The 21,378-nt window shown below is 48.0% G+C and overlaps 1 protein-coding gene across 1 annotated transcript in view; it reads left to right on the top strand.

Moving 5' to 3' along the window:
• Positions 1 to 21,378, top strand: part of LOC140408343 (uncharacterized) — a 191,197-nt gene that overhangs the window by 15,963 nt on the left and 153,856 nt on the right. The window contains exons 2-3 of the mRNA XM_072495406.1: positions 1,078 to 1,243; positions 12,941 to 13,053. Coding sequence (XP_072351507.1) covers positions 1,135 to 1,243; positions 12,941 to 13,053 — 222 coding nt within the window. The 5' untranslated portion in view covers positions 1,078 to 1,134. The remainder of the gene's footprint in view (positions 1 to 1,077; positions 1,244 to 12,940; positions 13,054 to 21,378) is intronic.

Raw genomic sequence — 21,378 nt, 5'->3', positions numbered from 1 at the left:
TACTTACCAGTCATCAGTCAAACACTTACCTGCAGGCTGTGATGTCACAGTTCAACTTCTACCTATCATCGAGCCTTCATCTCGGCTCGGATCCTTACAGCGGTTTTTGTTTTTTGGTGAGAGGAGGGGGTAGGAAGGGAAACACTGAAGAAGTGTTTCAGGTTTAAGTGTCATTTGACAACAGCTCCTCCACAAACCACCTTCAAGTTACGGTGACCACAATGCACGTATGCAAATTTCCCCCGCAACAGCCAATCAGCAGCTCTGCTCTACTGCCCTCTGCTGGATGCTTGCCATCACTTGAACAGCTAGGGTCTCTTGCACAGGTACACCTTCAAGTTACGGTGACCGCAATGCACGTATGCAAATTTCCCCCACAACAGCCAATCAGCAGCTCTGCTCTACAGACCTCTGCTGGATGCTTGCCTTCACTTGAACAGCTCGGGTCTCTTGCACAGGTACACCTTCAAGTTACGGTGACCACAATGCATGTATGCAAATGTCCCCCGCAACAGCCAATCAGCAGCTCCGCTCTACTGCCCTCTGCTGGATGCTTGCCTTCACAAGTAGCACGACCAACTGTTGCCACGGTACCAGGTTTTAATGTCCGACCTGACATGCTGGTCGTACTGGATTTCCTGAAAGTACGTGTGCAGGTAAGTGGCACCATAAAGACATAGGCAGTTTTATAAAGATGTTTGGAGAGCAGAAGTAAGAAAGGAAATATATATTAAAGATTTTGCCACAGAGGCGTGTGTGTATAGGGAGTGTAGTAAGGGGCTAAGTGCGCAGCCTTGCGGGGTCCCGGTATTGAGGACTATCGTGGAGGAGGTGTTGTTGTTTCTCCTTACTGATTGTGGTCTATGGCTCAGGAAGTCGAGGATCCAGTTGCAGAGGGAGGGGCCAACTCCGAGGTTTTGGAGTTTTGATATGAGCTTGGCTGGGTTTATGGTGTTGAATGCGGAGTTGTCGTCAATGAATAGGAGTCTGACCGGATTGTTGTGTTGAGAGGGGGGCGGTGTTGAACGCAAGAACAATAACTGTACAATAACGTTAGTTCTTTTCTTTCTATTTTAGTGTGCAGAACGCTTAAGTCCCACATAGTCTTTCACAACTGAATCCCTTTTTCTGACCATGGGCATCTATTCAAGTAATTTCCACAGGAGTGGAGGACAGTTACTCCTGGAGTCCACTGACCCATCGCAGGCAAACTGGATCACTGCGCACGCAGAAGCATGTCAACGTAAGTGGATTTAGAGATTCCTGGGAGCTGCAATGTGACCCACAAGTGTTGTGTAGGATACGGTTGTAAAATCAGCTCAGTTAAGTACTAGCGACTAAGATCAAGCGATCAAGCGACAAAGATTAGCGACTAACTTTCCTCAACTAACTTAACTGCAGAAATTTGTTGGTACATACCGGATTATTTTGTAACTGGGTGTCATTAAATTAGATAACAGTGTTCATTATAAACGTGACAGATTCAATCTGGAAGATAAGCCAATTCGTTTGCAGGAAATGTGAACACATGTTGGTTGCTTACTTATTTTTATCCTGGATTTGTTAAGTAAATGATATTACTCACAACTTCTGTCCTCGAGCTCATTTTCCTTAATGAAGGCAATCAGCTATTTAATATTTCAAACAATAAATGATGCTAAATGCTCCCATGGGATAATCCCTTCAAGTGTTTAGCACTTTCTGACATTCTGGAATATTCTGCCATCTGTTCTTGTGCCCTCTCAGTCTGAATTCAATTGATTTGTGCATTTAGAGATTGATTTATCTAGTGCCACATTTTTTCAAATGAAATTTTTCAACTGTGTAGAAAAGGAAATGGTATTTGGGTCATTTGTGCTCGCTACCCCAATAGCTCAGTGGGACCAATGCTTGTCTTCTTTGTGACCTGATTTAGAGAGCAGTGGAATGATAGAGATCAGAAAACTTGGGAGAATTTAGTTTTTATCCTGGTCAGGCCCATGGCAGGCATTTGTTCTTGCTGGATTAAATCAAGGTCAAATCAACAGAACATAGAAGTTTGAGACCACCCCATGGTTCAATGATAACATTTTTCTCTTTGAGCTAAAAAACTGTGGGTTCAAGCCCCGCTTGATCCCACAATCCATCAGTACAATAATAATAATCTTTATTACTGTCACAAGTAGGCTTACATTAACACTGCAATGAAGTTACTGTGAAAATCCCCCAGTCGCCACACTCCGGCCCCTGTTTGGGTACACTGAGGGAGAATTCAGAATGTCCAATTCACCTAGCAAGCAGTCTTTTGGGACTTGTGGGAGGAAAGCGGAGCACCCAGTGGAAACCCGCGCAGACACGGGGAGAACGTGCAGACTCCGCACAGACAGTGGCCGAAGCGGGAATCAAACCCGGTACCCTGTCGCTGTGAAGCAGCAGTGCCAACCATTGTGCTACCATGTCCATTAATAATGCACTGAAGTTACTGTGAAAATCCCCTAGTCGCCACACTCCGGCGCCTGTTCGGGTACACAGAGAGAGAATTCAGAATGTCCAAATTACCTAACAATACGTCTTTCGGGACTTGTGGGAGGTAACCTGAGCACCCGGAGGAAACCCACGTAGACACGAGAAGAACATGCAGACTTCGCAGAGGCAGTGACCCAAGCGGGAATCGAACCTGGGACCCCTGGCACTGTAAAGCAACAGTGCTAACGACTGTGCTACCGTGCCGCCCCATAAGGGAGTAAGGGAGCGCTGCACTGTCAGAGGTGCCGGGCATAATTTAACGACCTCGTCGCGCCTGACTTGGTGTCTGGATGAGGCCTTTGAATCTCGCAGAGGCCTCTTGCGAGATTTGCAATGATCAAAACGTCTCGCAAGCTTCAACCAAACCTCATTCAGCGGCCTCCCCAGCAAGTGGTCACGCTGGCACTGATGAGATGTTTGTTGTGTTTAACAATTCTCCAATCTCCCAATGGTGCTGTCCCCTCCCCCACCACCTGCCCCTTCACTCCCTACCTACCCCCCCTCCTCCCCCCCTCCCTGCTGTCCTCATGGATCCATGAAGTGCTTTGCCCTCCTAGCTCTACCACTACATCCAGGTGTGTCCCCAGAATGCACCTGGGTCCTGGAATCCAGCAGCCCTGCAACTGCTGTCTCACCTGGGAGTTCCTGCCTCCATCAGATGGTGACCATCAGCTGTGAGGGGCTCACCAGATTGTGCCTCAGAAGTCTGACCACTAACACTTCCCACCGAGGTGAGTGTCTCTGTGCTGGTGGAGGGTGGGGATGACAGCTGTGGACTATTATGGTGGCATCCTCGGAGCTCTCCTCCGAGGTGTTCTCCTCGGAGTCAGGAGAGGGTACCACCAGCCTCCGCGTTGGTGACCACGCTGTCCTCGGCCACCCAGTCACCTCCAAGGCACGCTCCTCAAAGGTGATGAGGATCCTGATGTCTGGCATCCCTCCGCCAGTCTGGGCCTTCTCCCAGCGACTGTGGAAGAGCTTTTCCTGAGGAGACACAGAGAGGGCATCATTAGTCACACAGGTGGTTCACAGTGGTGGTACGGAATGTGTGAAGGAGTGGGGGGTTGAAGGGAGAGAGGGCGGAGGAAGGGTTGAAAGGGGAGGGAAGTACACACTCCTGTGGGGGCGGAAAGGTCTCGTGGGTAAGGGGGGGGGGGGGGTCGTTGGTGTCTACTCACTCATGCTGCTCGGTTTGGGTCATTGACCTTTTTCCTGCACTGGAGGCAATTCCTCCTGGTCACACTCCCACGCTCACAGCCGCCGCCACCTCGTCTCAGGCAGCACTGGGTCCCCTATGGCTGACCCTCCCTCGGGGGAAGAGGATATCCCTCCTGGCCTCCACTGCGTTTAGCAGCCTCCCCAGGTCAGCATCTCCGAATCTCGGGGCTGGTCTCCTCGGTGACATTGCTGTGAGCTGGCTGGGGTTGGCTGGGCAAGTGCAGCTTCGGTGCTGCTCGACCTTGTTGGCGGGCGGCTGGCAAGCGCGGTGCCAGCGATTCAGCTGGCGAGCCGTTATTTATGCCGAGAAGCTCGTGAGGCCTCTTTAAGTGAACCAATCAACGTTGAATAGCACTGCAGGCCTCGCTGGGCTGGGCACCGGGAAGCTCACTGCTATCCCTGCTCGCTACTGCACTTAGAAATCTTTCCGGAGAATCGTGCACAAAGACATTTTTGGGTTGAAATCCGCTCGCTGTCCTGCGGTTGAGATTTCAAACCAAGGCTCCGACTGCTCTCTCTCAAGTGATAAGATCCCATGGCACTGTATTGAAGGGCAGTGGAGTTCGTTGGGTCCTGGCCAATATTTACCCCTCAACCAATAACACTCAAACAGATTATCTGGTCATTATCTCAATTCAGATTGTGGAATCTTGCTTTGCACAAATTGGCTGCTGTGTTCCCTACATTACAACAATGACTACACTTCAAAAGAGCAGCTTACACTGACAGTAAAGTGCTTTGGAACATCCTGCGGTCATGAAGGACATTATATAAACGCGTCTTCCTTCTTTTTATTACCTTTTTAAAATCCAAATAAATCCCATATGTATGCGTGAGTTAGAAAGGACATTCATGGATATTTCTGCATTAAAGTTATTCAGGATAAGAGATAATTTGTAGACAATAATAATGCATTTCGACTGACAAAATTGGCAGTTACTCCAATATTTCCTGCCAAACGGAGTATCTCACCGAAGATCAAGATGTCCTAATAAGAAATTTAATGAGCTCCCAGCAATGTCGTTTGACTTGGAACGTCTTTCGGAGGCAAGCAGGAACACTGAGAATATAGGCTAACAAAAGGCACTGAATAAAGAATCAGTTTGTCCTGGGAACTGTTCTGACAGCTGTCCTGGAGAGAGTATTAGCAATGCAAGGGCAGAATCCAGAATAGGAACCTTTCCTCATAGCACTCGATTAAACGCGCGCACTGAACTAGGCAGTTATTTGCTACACGTGTGTCGTTCAATAATATACCATTCGAACGACCAATAGGTGGTCATTATAGACACGTGGCTTTTTATGCAGGTTGTTCATAGAATCAAAGCAGCTTACAGAGCAGGCCATTTGCCCATCCTCCCTATACCAGCTCTCTGAAAGAGCTATCCAGTTAACAAACTCCCCTGCTCATTTCCCATTACAATTTCTTTCACGTGTATATCCAATTCCTTTTTTAAATTATTATTGGAAAAAATTACTATTGAAAAAAAATGCTCACCTTCTCTTTGGTTCTATCAGCACCCTCTCTTCGCCAACCAATATCAAAAAGTTTCTCCTTACTTACACTATCAAAACAATTTTGAACGCTACTATTTGGGCAGCACGGTAACACCGTGGTTAGCACTGTGGCTTCGCAGTGCCAGGGACCTGGGTTTGATTCCCGGCTTGGGTCATTGTCTGTGAGGAGTCTGCACGGTCTCCCCGTGTCTGTGTGGGTTTCCTCCGGGTTTTCTCCCACAAGTCCCGAAAGATGTACTTAGCAGGTGATTTGGACATTCTGAATTCTCACCAGTGTACCTGAACAGGTGATGACGTGTGACATCGAGGGAATTTTCACAGTAACTCCATTGCCTACTTGTGACACTAATAAAAATTATTATTAAATTCCCCTTACTTGGTCTGCTCCAAGGATAATATCCCCAGCTTCTCTAGTGTCTCCACATAACCGAAGTGCCTTGTCCCTAGTGTCACTCTACTGAATTCCCTTGGCATCTCATCCTGGATTTTGACACCTTGATTTTTAAGGCAGTTTCTTGAATCCTCGTACTGGAGATATTCCTGTATTGTAAAACAGGTCTTGTTCAATTCCAAGAGGGTTTTCTCCCATCTGACACCTTGTGACATTTTACGTGCATCACTCACATTGCAAAACTTCATTACCAAAGCAGTTTTATTGTGCCCACATCAAATGTAATAATAACAATCTTTATTGTCACAAGTAGGCTTACATTAACACTGCAATGAAGTTACTGTGAAAGCCCCTAGTCGACGCATTCCGGCACCTGTTCAGGTGCACAGAGGGAGAATTCAAAATATCCAATTCACCTAACAGCATGTCTTTTGGGAGGAAACCGGAACACGCGGAAGTAACCCACGCAGACACAGGGAGAAAGTGCAGTCTCCACACAGACAGTGACCCAAGCCGGGAATTGAACCTGGGGCTGTGTAGCAACAGTGCTACCCACTGTGCTACCATGTATATATGAATTTAAGCACAAAACATAGGGTAAAGCGATCAAGGGGTTTCAGTTCATGCATGCAGTTCACGGACTTGATAAATTTCCAAATTAGCCTAACTTTGAAGAGCACAAAACACATCAAGCCACTACCACTCAATAACACAAAATACATTTCTGGTGCAAATACTGTTGAGGATTCAAATCCTGATAAAGTTAGCATTTTCAGACAGGATTCAATCAAGAAGGCAAAACTCAGAACACTATGTGTCAAAATGTAAGCAGTTAAAGGGATGAACTTTAAATGGTTGTACATCCACAATCCTGGTGCTCAAAACAATGACAGTCTGGGAAGGAGACAGACATTAAATGCACTTTTGCTTCAACATTTAGACATGAGCCTTGACAAGATCTTGGCAAGTCAGTTTCAAAGAATCACAGCTAAGCCCAGTCCTGTCCTTAGTTGATGCCAACAAACAGGAGGTGTTGGATAACAATTAGGTTGAGATTTATGCATTTATCTATTAAGGCACCATGACAGAAGCAGCCTCAAAGGAAAAGAGAAATTAACTTAATATTTGAGGAAACATTTAGCGAGCTTGCCGATGATGTTCACCCTGATCTTATAGGCTTGTTGCTCAAGGAGCCTCTTCAGTTGGCCGACAGTCTACAGCAACACTTTCGTATCGAAAGAGTCCATTGAAAATCAGTGCCTTGGGATAATTTACTGCATTAAAGGTGATATATAAATGCAATTTGAGGATTTTGGCGAAATCCTGCTATAAAAATTCTCCTATTTCGGTCACCCTTAGTTGTGATTCCATTCGCTACAGAAAGAAAGACTAGCGCTAATATTGTAGCCCTCCTGGCCTCAGACCATTCAAAAGTGCTGTATCGTCAACAAAGTACTTTTTGACGTTTAGTCAATGTTGTGATAGAGGAAATAAGGCAGCTAAATCTCACACGGCGCAATCCAACAAACAACAATGTAGTAATGACCGGTAATCTGTTTTGGAGATGTTGTTTGAAGGATAAACATTATCCAGGAGACCAAGGATAACTCACCTGCCTTTCTTCAGAATAGTGCCACTGGATCTTATACATCCACCTGAGTGGGAAAACAGGGCCTCCGTTTAGCATCTGAAAGACAGCAACCTCCAACATTGCAGCATTCCCTCAGTACTGCACTCAAGTATCAACCTAGATGTTTGTGCTCAGGCCCTGGAGTGGGACTTAAACTGCAACCTTAACCCTCAGAGGCAAGAGTGCTACCCACTCAACCACAACTTGCACGGAGAAACATTTTGGTGCTATAAATGTCAGACCTTGCTGTCACAACAAACTATACATATACTTATGTCTTATTAATAAACAGTTATTGTTCAATGATACAGACCTCTTCATGGGACAGCATACAACTGTACAACACTATCAATTGAGTTATGGCTGTCATAAAATGTAATAATATTGTGAAAAATTAATATGAAACTTTTGTTGAAACCCATGGTATGCACATTAGAAATTTCATTCCCTGAGGAAATAAATGTGGATGTTTTTCAAAGAATGGAGTGATGTGCGAGGGAAATCTCCGACCCGGCGGGGGGTCAGAGAATCTTGCCCCTGAGCTACGAGCACCTCATAAATTATTGAGTTTGTTGTGAATTCTCTGGCTATTCGCTGGCGGCAGGATTCTCTGGTTCTGCAGACAATGCACTCCTGCCTGTGGGGTGGGGGCGGGGGGGTGGGGCTTTATGGGAAATTCCATTGTCAGCGACAGAAGCAGAGAATTCAGCCTCTAGTGACTGGTGCCACCTATTGCCACCAAGAAAATTGCGTCTGGGAGGCCGGAGAATATGTACAAGATACAATCCTGACAATGTGGTGCAGAAACATAGATAAGATAGGAGTAGAAGGAGGCCATTCGGCCCTTCATGGCTGATCACACAACTCAGTAGCCTAATCCTGCTTTCCCCCCCGATATCCTTTGATCCCCTTCGCCCTATGTGCTATATCTAACTGCTTCTTGAAACCATACGTTGTTTTGGGCTCAAATACATCCTGTGGTAACAGTTCCTTAGGCTCACCACTCTCTGGGTGAAGAAATTTCTCCTCATCTCTGTCCTAAATGGTCTATCCCGTAGCCTCAGACTGTGTCCCCTGGTTCTGGACACCCCCACCATCTCGAACATCCTTCCTGCATCAACCCTGTCCAGTCCTGTTAGAATGTTATGGGTTTCTATGACATTCCCCCCTTCATTCTTCTAAACGCCAGTGAATACAATCCTAACTGATTCAATCTCTTCTCGTACGTCAGTTCTGCCATCCCAGGAATCAGTCTTGTAAATTTTCGCTGCACTCCCTCCAAAGTTCAGAAACCCATGCTGGCTCTGTCCGATCCTGCCACTGTTTTCTAAGTGCCCTGCTATAAAATCTTTGATCATGGGTTCTAGAATATTCCCCCCTACTGACGTCAGGTTTACTGATCCATAATTCCGTGCTTTCTCTCGACCTCCATTTTTATCTTTCATGCTGACTTCTACCAGACTTACGACTACACTCTACTACTCCCATGTAACTCTCTAGATCATCATGTGGGTGATATTGTTTCCCTAGTACCACACTTACCCTTCCGGAACATCCTAATACTACAGATAACATGCTTGCCTCTAATTCTGGACAGTATGGGTTCAAGTCCCCAATCCAGAAATTTGAGCACAAGAATCTCGGTTGACAATGCAGTGCAGTACTGAGGGAGCCCTGCCCTGTCAGAGGTCAGCAAGTCTTTCAGATGAAAGGTTAAACAAAGGCCCCGTTCGCCTGATCGAGCGCTATTTTGTGAAAGAACAGAGCAATTACCCCTGGAATTCTGGCTGATAATTATCCCTGAACCAACATCACTAAAATGGATTATCCAGCCTTTAATGTATTTCTGTTTGTGGGAGCTTTCTGTGCTCAAATTGGCTGCCACTTTTCCTAAATTCTGAGAGTGACGACACTTCAAAAGTACTTAATTGGATGTCGAGCACTGTAGGACGTCCTTGATGTGCCATCAATTAACACAAGACGAGTAGTGAACAAAACTGTGGCTTTAATAAGCTAAACCGAAAGCCTCCTGGCCACTGATCCCGAACTGGGGCAGGGCCGGAAGTCAGCCACCTTTATACCGAGCTCGAGGGGAGGAGCCACAGGCGGAGCCATCAGGCAGTGGTTTACCACAGTACAGTAACAGTTTACCACAATAAATATGATACACTAACAGTGGTTTACCACAGTCCTGAGGTTGTGTCAAGCAAATGCAAGTTTCTCTTTTATTCAATTTACCAATTGAACTTTCCCTTTGTGTCATTTTAAACCTTCATTAAAGTTTTTACATGAATGCCTCAGCCTTGTCCGAAAGACTTGCCACATAACTTACCTCGAAGCAACAGTCAGCCAATGCTCGGTCAGCTTGACTGAAATGTTTTAATTCCTGCTGAGCTGGTTTTTCTGAAGTATTTGAAGAAACGCTGGAGGACAAATTCCAAAAAGACTTCAGTGAAGAAAAGTTTGCCCTCGTTGCCTTGTGTGAGAGAGAATGGAATGACACAATTGTAGTGTTCTATAAACTTCAGAACGCAAAGAGCGCTCCTCCCACTGACAGTACAGAATGGAGAACTTGCACAATTCCCACCTCATCACACCACAAGGAGACTTGCAACCAAGTTAGGTGCACTTCCTTCTCCTATTGGTCAGTCCAGCGGTGATTGGAAGGCTCCTTGTTTATTTGTATATCCCATGGATGTGTGAGCTGTCCAGAATCATTGCAGGAATGATATGCTCACCATGACATGGATTCCTATAAGATACAGCACCGACTTTCATTCATATGGCACCCTTTAATGGAGAGTTTCACAGGAGCAAACAACATCTGACATTGAGGACCATGAGGAGATACTTGGATAGGTGACCACAAGCTTGGTCAAAGAGGTAGGTTGCAAGGAGCATCTTAAAGAATATATATGTTTAGGGAGAACTCCAAGGTTTAGTGGCTAAGCCAGTAATACCTTAGCCAGCAATGATGGAGCAATGGAAATTGCAAAATCAACCCTGAGGCGGCAGGGCGGCGCAGTGGTTAGCACTGCTGCCTGACAGAGCCAGGGACCCGCGTTCAATTCCAGCCTCGGATGACTGTCTGTGTGGAGTTTGCACTTTCTCCCCGTGTCTGCTTAGGTTTCCTCTGGGTGCTCCGGTTTCCTCCACAGTCCAGAGATGTGCAGGCTAGGTGGATTGGCCATGCGAAATTTTTTTAAAATAAATTTAGAATACCCAATTATTTCTTTTTTTGTATTAAGGGGCCATTTAGTGTGTCCACCTAACCTGCCCATCTTTGGGTTGTGGGGGTGAAACCCACGCAGACACGGGGAGAATGTGCAAACGCCACACGGACAGTGACCCAGGGCAGGGATTCGAACCTGGGTCCTCGGCGCCGTAGGCAGCAGTGCTAACCTCTGTGCCATGTGCCGCCCCTTGGTCATGCTAAATTTCCCATTAGTCTCCAAGAATGTGCAGGTTAGGTTAAGGGGTTATTGGAATAGGGTGAGAAGTGGGCTTTGGTGCAGTGCTCTGTCAGAGGGTCGGTCTCCAGACAACTCTGCAGCCGCCCCTCCCCCCACCCCCCCCACTCAGTGGCAGAAACCCTCCCCCCACCATCACTGATACCAGAACCCCCACCCCCCAGCAAGTGACCAGCATCCCACTATGGGGTCGCCGAAGTCCCCCCTTTAAAGCTTCCATTTTGAGGTCCCCCTCCACGTCCCCTCTTTTTGGCCTACACCCCTTCATACCCCCTTTAGGCCGCCCTTCATACCTGTTATAACCTGCCTACTTACCATTGGCTGGGGACTAATGACTATCCCACAATCCTGTGGGAGTATGAGCTTCCCCAATGAGGGGGGCGGAGAAACCACTAGTAAACTCCTAGTATAAATAAATCTGGCCAGTTCAGGAACCAGCAGAAAGGAGTATGTAGCAAGGGAAGTTACTACTACTGTTATGTATATATGTTATAGTAAATAAATGTTATTACTTTGTATCCTTAAAACTCGTGCTGGATTCTTCATGGCCCTTACAAAAATACCCCCCCCCCCCCCCCCCCCCCACCAATCCCAGATTTTCATGGCCATGCACCCTCTCAGGCCCCCCCTCTTGGCAGTGCACTTTGGCACCCTGACAGTTCCACCCTACATCCTGGCAGTGCCAGTGAGGGCATGGACCAGGCTACATCTGGTGCCATGGGCCAGGAGCATTGCGGTCCCTTCGGCTTAGAGCACCAACCCCATTTACTGGGCGGGATTCTCCACTCCCGCGTCGAAGTCCCACGCCGTCGTGAATGCCGTCGAGGTTCAAGACGGCGCGAAACGGCCCCTATCCCGACCGATTCAGGGCCCGATAATGGGCTAGGAGCGGGGCCGCGTCATCTACACGCGCCAGGCCTTGTCGCCGCGTAAAGGCGGCGCCGCATAGATGACACGGCCGGCGGCGCATAACTGCCGTCACCCGCGCATGCGCGGGTTGCCGTCCTCTCCGAGTCCGCCCTGCAAGAAGATGGCAGATGGACCTTGCGGGGCTGCAGAAGGAAGGAGGTCCTCCTTCAGAGAGGACGGCCCGACGATCGGTGGGCACCGATCGCAGGCCACCCCACATCTGAGGTACCCCCCGGTGCAGGATCCCCCCTCCCCTCCCCCCCTGCAGCCCCCCCCCCCCCAGCGTTCCCGCGCTGTTCCCGACGGCAGTGACCAGGTGTGGACGGCGCCGGGGGGAACCCGCCATTTTGGGATGGCCACTCGGCCCATCCGGGCCTGAGAATAGCAGAGGTGCCGGAGAATCGCCATTTTGGGTGTCTGCGGCCCGCGGAACTCGACGGGGCCGTTCCTGCCGCTTGGGAGAATCGCGGAGGGCGTCGGACCGGCGTCGCGGGAAATTTTGGCGGCCCAGGCGATTCTCCCAACCGGCGCGGGAGTGGAGAATCGCGCCCAGGGGCTCTCCTGGAATTCTCTTTGAATAGCGGGATGTGCGCCGGGCACAAGGCGGGTGGAGAATCGCCCCCTTGGTTGTGCTTCTTACTGCTACTCTCATCAGCAGTTAAATCACATCCCAGTTTCTACCCCTTTCACTTTAAACATGGCAAACAGACTGTCAAAAGGAAGCCTGAGTGCCCTGGCACCTGCCTTGCTATTGTTTCATATCTTTGCACTGTTCCCTTGGAGAGGAATGCAAAGTAGTGAAACAAGTCAAGCTGATCAGTAGTCTCACAAGCTGCAGTGATTTCAGAAATATAACAGGGGAGGCCAGGCAGAATGTGTGCTTTCTGTCATGCACTCTTTGCCTGTGTGTAAACATCATCATATCCCACGGGATGGTTCGTCCCATACCACTGGGAGGGTTTCATGGCCCCCGCAGCCCATATAACAGGGTGGGGCACGGGAACCCACACTTATCTGACGCTGGATTCAGACCAGAATTATCTGGACTATGTTTCGAATCATGGAGTTGAGAGTCCGGAACGATACCCACAAAAGGAAAAGACTCCCCATGAGCCCTTACGGCACGCCCAAAATAAAATAATGCAAGCATGCAGTGGAAACACTCGTGTGGTAACGGTACACAAGGGTCATTAAAGCCGAGACGGTCGTTTGCACAATGTACGAAGTGCTGAGCCATAACCAGTGAAAGAAAATACAAAACAAAAGCATCCCCTAATTGCCTCGTGCTTGTTCCCACAGTGACCATTCCAGAGGTACAGAGGTGCTGGAGCCGCTTCCTCCTCCTGCAGCCTGACAGAAACGGGAATGTTCTCCGAAGTCGCTTTCTCACTGTCGAGAGATTTAACCATCAGGTACTGAATGGTGCTGTGTGCCAGGGGACACTAGGGAACTGTCTGAGAATGGTAAAAAATAAAATATCATCCGTCATGTAAGTCAGTGAAGATTAGGAGATCTTGTGGCTCAGTGGGTAGCATCCTGGCATCTGAGCCGGAAGCTCCGGGTTCAAGTCCCATCCCGGACATGATGGTCAAGGAAGGAGCATTCATAACATGACCAAACAGGCAGAGTATCAATCTGAAAAATCCTTCCAACACGCATCAGTGGAAGGTGGCAGGAGTGACCATGAAAGAATGCTGGAACCTCTACCATCATTATCCGTAGCTCCAGAAAACATGCATGTAAGATTGATTGATTGATTGATCTATTGTCACATGTACCAAAGTACAGTGAAAAGTATTTTTCTGCGGCCAAGGGAATGTACACAGTACGTACATAGACAAAAAGAATAATCGACAGAGTACACTGACAAATAGTACATCGACAAATAGTGATTGGTTACAGTGCGGAACAAGGGACAAACAAAGCGAATACATGCGCAAGGGCAGCATAGGGCATAATTATATATGAAGTGGAAAAGAGTTTTAGTAGGTCAGAACGGTGATAAGAGATAAAAGAAAAGGGTCTGGGTGAGAGAGCTCACAGAGTGTCGCCATGGTCCGGCACCATCTTGAATTGTAAAACAAAAAGTGTATGTTGCCACAGCAACCCAAACTCCCTGAGTAAACAGTAACACACACACACACACATTACAGAAACGTCAGATAGGAAAAGACCAGTTGGCCTGTCCAGTATGTCCTGTAAAAGAATGACAACTTACATACTCTCCACCCACTCTGAGCCAGACAAGGTTAGGGGTGAGAAAACAAGAGAATAGGTTGAATTGGATAGCTCTGCCAAGGTACCAGCACAGGCCCAATCAGTTGAATAGCCTCCTTCTGTGCAGTATGATTCTATATGATCCTTAAGAAAGACAAAAAGACAAATAAAACTTCAAGGACACATGGAAGAAAATAATGTCTGGGATCTTCCTCTCCAGGCACGTATGGTAATCGAAATTGCTCCAAGAGATCACCGAGTCACGTTACACTACTGACATATTAGACAAGGTGAGTCAGAAATAGGACCATCACTCCCTTGAATGAATGCAGCCAATCAGCATTCACAAGAGACAGGTGGTCACTTATAGAATGGTTACAGCACACAAGGAGGCCATTCAGCCCATCGTGTTCCAGCCCATTGTGTCCTTTTGCTGCACATTATTCAAAGAAAAGTGCATTTTTCCAAATTACGATCCTAAATGCAACATCAGAGAATGGAGGCCAGGACGTCCAATAATGGAATGAACGTTCTGGACAATGGGCCATGTGTTATAGGACACTGAGATAGTTTTACTTCACTGCATCAACACACTGTCAGGCTACAGTCTGCGCCTGCAACATGCAGCTATGCTGATATCATTTGGAGAATCTACAGCCTTTTAATTATAGTCAATTTTCAAAAATAATTTTGATGGTGTAGGCATTTATCGCCCATCTCTAGCAGCCTAAATGCCTTACTGGTGCCACTTGTAGGGGTTACCAAGGGTCAGTGGGCATGGAGATTGGGTACAAGGTGTCCTCCGAGTGGATGCACTGTACCTTCAGTCAGCATGGTCAACATGGTGCCTCATGATGAGAAGGACACTCTGTGGCTGTGTCCCCTGGTGTTCCAGAAGCCTCCCAACTGGTGCTGGCTATGTCATCACTGAGCCCTGCCAGTTCATTTGACGCTCTATTTGTGGACTTGTCCAGTCAATATACCCACTTGTCCCACACTTAAGAACATGGGCTGGATTCTCCGCTTTGAAGATTAAGTGCTGACTAAGCATTGGAACAGTGGTGATTTACGCCCCCCAAAAACAGCACAAAGGCTGCACCGATCCTCCATCTGGTGGGGGGCTAGCAGGCACGCAGCGTAAAGCCCCTGGCTTTGCTTGCGGATACGGCCGGAGAATTGCCTGTTCTGTGCCCGCACATGCCCAGCTGGCCAAACACTGACCCGCTGTAATCAGCCTCGCCACCCCCGGAACATTCCCCACCAGTAACCCCAGCCCCCACAAAGCCCCCCTGCCCGCAGAACGGCTCCCCACCCGACTGTGGCGCTGCTGGACTGAGACCGCCACCGCCCACGCCGGGTTCACAACAAAAAATAGGATAAGTGTTCCACGGCATCAGGAACTCGGCCCATCGGGGACGGAGCATCGGGGGAGGGCCTCAGGTGATGTCGTAAGGTCATCCCGACGGCGTGCAGTGTACTCTGCGAATACCCCATTTTTGAGGGGGGTGGAGCATCGCAAAAGCGGCGGCGCCCCCGATTTCGGCGCAAGCGAGGATTCTCCAGCCGATAACCGAACGCAATTTCGGCAGCGGAGACCGGAGACTCCCAACCCATGCGTCCACCTACAAAAAGGGCCAACAGGCAAAAAGGGCCAGGCATCCAACTTCCAGGTACACTAATTTGGAATAACTTCCGCTATTACGGATTCTCTGGATGTTCGGCGGGGTTGTTTCTGGAGGCGCTGTGATTTATTGAGTTCCTGGATTGGGCAGGAATGTGTTGCTGCATCCTCAGAGAGAGGGCAGAGGACGTGATGGCCTGTCCACATAAAGACGGCAGCTCGAGTGCTTCTGGATCTGCTGCACAGCAGTGGGATCGAGGAGTGGTCGAGGAGAGGGCAGGCTTGACATGATGCCCTCTGCCAATTTGGAGCCAGACTCGTACATGCTCCATGACAGTTGCAGGAGGCTGTCTGCGAGGCTAATCAATACACCCAGCATCGCAATGTAAAACTTCATCAGTATGTGGTGGAGTGCTTCTGTACTGGACTAGTCATTCAGAGGCCCAGGCTGATGTCCTGGGGTCAAGGTTTCAAATCCCACCACGGCGGCTGGGGGAATTTAAATTCAATTATTTAAAATTCTGGAATTGGAAACAAATGTCTCAGTAATGGTGACCATTGTCGATTATTGTAAAAACCCATCTGATTCGTGAAGGTCCTTTTAGGGCCGAAAATGAGCTTCTCCTTACCCAGTCTGGCCTCCATGTGACTCCAGACCCACAACAATAAGACTGCCCTCTGAATTGGTCTAGCCACTGAGTTCAGGGGCAATTAGGATGGGGAACAAATGCCGGCCTTGTCAGTGACACTCACAGCCCAACAAAGAAGAACAAATTATTCTCTCTCTCTCTCTCGCTCCCATTGAGGTCCTCATCTGACGCCCCGCCCCTGTGGTGGAACATGCCTGTGCCTTCACCCGCTGTTCAGCTGGCACATACAGGATCCTTTACCCTGGCCTGGCTGCAGCCCAGTCGTGCTCAGCGACTTTCCAAATGCTATCCCCCAACTCTATTCCAGACTCTAATTAGTGTGCAGTGCCTGGTTGTTATGAGGCTTCCTCCCGAGTGATGTTCCAAGGCTCTCTCTCTATCTCTATCTCTCTCTTTCTTCCCGCTGGGGCTGCTGTGACTAGACAGGCAGCAATTCTTGGGTATACTAGAAATCAGAAGGGGGAAGGTTGATGTCAGGGAAGTGGGTGGAGCGGGAAGCAAGAGCCTCATGATGTCACCATCTGCAGCGAGCACATTGTGCCAGGTAGCTGGACAAAGGTGAGCTGGGGGTAAAGATCATAAAGCAATAACTTACTGTGATTCTCAATATTCTCAGCAATACCAGGTTCCACAAGCGACATGGCAGCCAGCCCCATGGACTAGAGTACCATCGCCTATGTCGGGCTCAGAAGGGGAAGGCACCCCTGATCCCCACTGGTTCTGCCCAGCCCCCTCCTGTTCTGTTTTTTATTCATTTATGGGATGTGGGCATCGCTGGCTCAGTCAGCCTTTGCTGCACATCCCTAATTGACCTTGAGAATGTGGTGGCGAGCTGCCTTCTAGAAACGTCGCAGTCCACGTGGCATAGGTACACCCACAGTGCTGTCTGGGAGTTCCGGGATTTTGACAGTGAAGGAACGGCGATATATTTCAAAGTCAGCATGGCGGGTGTCTTTGAGGGGAACTTCCCATGCATCTGCTGCCCTTGTGCTTCTAGATGGTAGAGTTTGTGGATTTGGAAGGTGCTGTCAAAGGAGCCTTGGTGAGTCCCTGCAATACTTCTTGTAGATGGTACATACTGCTGCTACTGTGCATCAGTTGTAGATATAGTGAACATTTGTGAATTGGGTACCAATCAAGGGGCTGCTTTGTCCTGGATGGTGTTGAGCTTGAGTCTTTATGGTGCTGTACTTTGTGTTTCAAGAGAGGGGGAGGAATATCAGTGATTGTGGCGCACTGCATTTGGGGGAGGTGCCTTCCACAGCCGAATAGCTTGGAGTAATGCGGAAGCAACAGCAGCTGGGTATGAGGCTGGCATCACTGGAATAAGCATGAACGCAATCCGAATTTTAGGTCTGAGTTCTAAGTGTCAGGGACAGCAGCTGGATACATGATGGGAATGTGGTGCATTGAACGGCGCGAGAGGTTGGTCGAATGCTGGACCAGGAGACGTCGGGTGAAGTTGCGTTCACGGACTTCGACCACCCAATTAACACTCCTTGTGGCACCTGTGTTCAGTCCTCAAAGCCAGACATTCCTAGCCGACTGCTTCCATTCCCTTCTGAGAGTGGTCTTGATGACCTCCTGACCTCCAGCAGAAATATTGCCCCTCTCCTCCTGCCCACCTCCAGTCCTAAGTCAGATCAGCAAACCCTGGATTCTTCTCTCTCTTCTGCTTGTCCCTATACCCTTGCTCAGAATTGCAGGGCAGATATTCAACAACGGCCTTCTGTGACTCAATGCAAACTTCCCCTTAAAAGGGAGAGACCGTCTTTAATAGCAGCAGGCTGACGACATCATGTGCTCTCTGCAAATGTTGCTCGGTCCCCTGCTGAGGGCTCAGGCCTAGCGAGTAGCATGAAACACGCTCGGAGCTATGTTACAATCAACTGAATGAGGAGGCAAGACCAGATTTGCCTGCTTCCACCAGCATGCTGTGGCTGTGGGCAGGATGTGAATCTAACCTTCCTGCCCAGAGGATATTGTGGACCATTTTCTAGCCCAAACACACGGGACCAGAATCTCTGAATTACAAACCCAGTAAAATAACTGCTGTGTTGCCTTACCCTCTAGCAAGGAAACATTCCCAGGTTTTCCCTTCCTAGAGGTCGCTCGCAAAGAAATTCAATTTTAAAACCACAGTTTGAAACTTACTCCCCTGAAGCACTGATACACAAAATTTTACAAACTCACCCAGAAGCTAAAATCCAGGACAGTGCTGCCTAAAAAGCAATTAGTTTGATCTGTACGGTGTTAGACATCTGTGACAGGAGGAGGCCACCTAATGAGATAACCTGGATTAGATTGAAAGACAGAATGACTTATCTGTGAAGGGCTGGAGTCGGATGGAATTGACTGCATGGTTCTGGGTCGATTAATGACACGGCATATGTTGTAGATGCTGAGTCATTTTCTGCGTGGGACTGTAATTTAATGGCACAATCTCCTTTGGAATTCCTCCCAGACCTCTCAGCCTGGTCCCGCAGCTATTATAAGATAAACTTTACTTCTTCATCAGTGTTTACTCGTGAGACCCAGAGAAATTGTTATTTTTCCATCGGGAACAAAGGAGGGCAAGAAAGCTATGCAACGTTCCTGTCAGAACGTGACTGCAGTCGGCTTTCGAGGTTACATTGGGCTCAATGATCCTTCTGAGGGAAAAGTAAAGCTGAAACATCAATCAAAACAAAGAATTCAGGCTTGATTTGCCCTATTGGAATGGTATAAGCAGATGTGTTTTATATGAAATGCATGCTAACCCTGTTAATTCAGCAGTGAGCCTTGGAAAGACAATATAGAAGAATGTTCACAGATGGCTCTCGCGTGTGTATTTATTTTTCTTAAAGGGGAGCTTTGTCCTCCTAGTATCTGTGAATATAAAGCAGCATGGGAACAGAAGTCGGCCATTCAGCCCTTCCAGAGCGTTCTGCTATTCATCTAGGTTATGCTGTCCTGTGCCTCTCAACTCCATTTGCCCACCTTTTCGCCACATCACTTACCCAGCATCGATCTGACAGCATCTCTGCCTACCACCATATTTAACACTTCCCATCGCAGCAAGACACCCATTTTAGAGGGCGGATGAGGGCAGCCTGAAAATTTAATTTAATTACCTGGCGCATCTGCCCACTGGCACCTTGGGCAGAAGCTGGAATACCCACACGATCCAACAGGAGGCCATTTATAATGTGCAGGGTCCCAGGATCCCGATCGCAATTCTGAGGTACAAGCGGCCTAACCACTAGTTATCAAAGGGACTACTGCTAGGGAGGCTGCTAAAATAACAGCCAGCAGATATTTCTAATGTTTTTGTTGGGCCAAACTGAACTCTTCCTGGATTAAGCCCCATCCCCAACCCCCTCAACATTAATACTCTCCGTTTTATTTTAAAAAACTGAATTAGCCAACAACTCAATTCTTCCACCAACTTAATGTACATTTTTTTTTTACATTATTTTTATTCAGATTTTTATCAAAACATGATTTTTGCATAACCATTAACAACATTTAACAAAACAAAGTAAATGTTAACATTATATAAAGAAAAAAGAACAAAAATACGCAACATTTCCCCCCCCCCCACGCCGGGATGCTGCTGCTGCTGACATTTTAGTGCTCTCCTAGAAAGTCGAGGAACGGCTGCCACCTCCGAGAGAACCCGGTCATGGACCCTCTCAAGGCAAACTTTATTTTCTCCAGACTGAGAAACCCAGCCATGTCTCCACTCCAGGTCTCCACACTCGAGGGTTTCGAGCCCCTCCACATTAAAAGGATCCGTCTCCGGGCTCCCAGGGAGGCAAAGGCCAAGACCTCGGCCTCTTTCGCGTCCTGAACTCCCGGTTCATCTGACACACCAAAGGTCGCTACCTCCGGACTCGGCACCACCCGCGTGTCTAGGATCTTGGACATTGCCTTAGCAAATCCCTGCCAGAATCCTTTAAGAGCCGGATATGCCCAGAACATATGGACATGGTTCACTGGGCTTCCCGCACACCTCGCACATCTATCCTCAACCCCAAAGAACTTTCTCATTCTCGCTGCCGTCATGTGTGCCCGATGGACCACCTTAAACTGAATTAAGCTAAGCCTGGCACATGATGATGAGGAATTAACCCTGCTTAGGGCATCAGCCCACAGGCCCGCATCCCGCTCCCCGCCTAGCTGCTCCTCCCACTTGCCCTTAAGTTCCCCCACCAGGGCTTCCTCCGCCTTCTGTAGTTCTTGGTAGATTTCCGACACCTTCCCCTCCCCTACCCAGGTGCCGGAGACCACCCTATCTTGTATCCTACGTGGGGGTAGCAACGGAAATGTCACCACCTGTTTTTTAAGAAAGGAGCGTACCTGAAGGTACCTGAAGGCATTTCCAGGGGGCAAATTAAATTTCTCCTCCAGCGCTTTCAAGCTGGGAAAAGTCCCATCTATGAACAGGTCCCCCATCATTTTAATATAAGAACATAAGAACTAGAAGAAGAACTGGGATTAACCTAGTGAATCTCCTCTGCACACCCTCCAGTGCCAGTACGTCCTTTCTCAAGTAAGGAGACCAAAACTGAACACAATACTCCAGGTGTGGCCTCACTAACACCTTATACAATTGCAGCATAACCTCCCTAGTCTTAAACTCCATCCCTCTAACAATGAAGGACAAAATTCCATTTGCCTTCTTAATCACCTGTTGCACCTGTAAACCAACGTTTTGCGACTCATGCACGAGCACACCCAGGTCTCTCTGCACAGCAGCATGTTTTAATATTTTATCATTTAAATAATAATCCCTTTTGCTGTTATTCCTACCAAATGGTTAACCTCACATTTTTCAACATTGTATTCCATCTGCCAGACCCTAGCCCATTCACTTAGCCTATCCAAATCCCTCTGCAGACTTCCGGTATCCTCTGCACTTTTTGCTTTTTGCTTTACCACTTATCTTAGTGTCGTCTGCAAACTTGGACACATTGCCCTTGGTCCACAACTCCAAATCATCTATGTAAATTGTGAACAGTTGTGGGCCCAACAGTGATCCCTGAGGGACACCACTAGCTACTGATTGCCAACCAGAGAAACACCCATTAATCCCCACTCTTTGCTTTCTATTAATTAACCAATCCTCTATCCATGCTACTACTTTCCCCTTAATGCAATGCATCTTTATCTTATGCAGCAACCTTTTGTGTGGCACCTTGTCAAAGGCTTTCTGGAAATCCAGATATACCACATCCATTGGCTCCCTGTTATCAACCGCACTAGTA

The sequence above is a fragment of the Scyliorhinus torazame genome, chromosome 3 (genome assembly GCF_047496885.1).
Source record: "Scyliorhinus torazame isolate Kashiwa2021f chromosome 3, sScyTor2.1, whole genome shotgun sequence".
Classification (NCBI taxonomy): Eukaryota; Metazoa; Chordata; class Chondrichthyes; order Carcharhiniformes; family Scyliorhinidae; genus Scyliorhinus; species Scyliorhinus torazame.
This window is presented reverse-complemented; position numbering and strand designations above follow the sequence as displayed.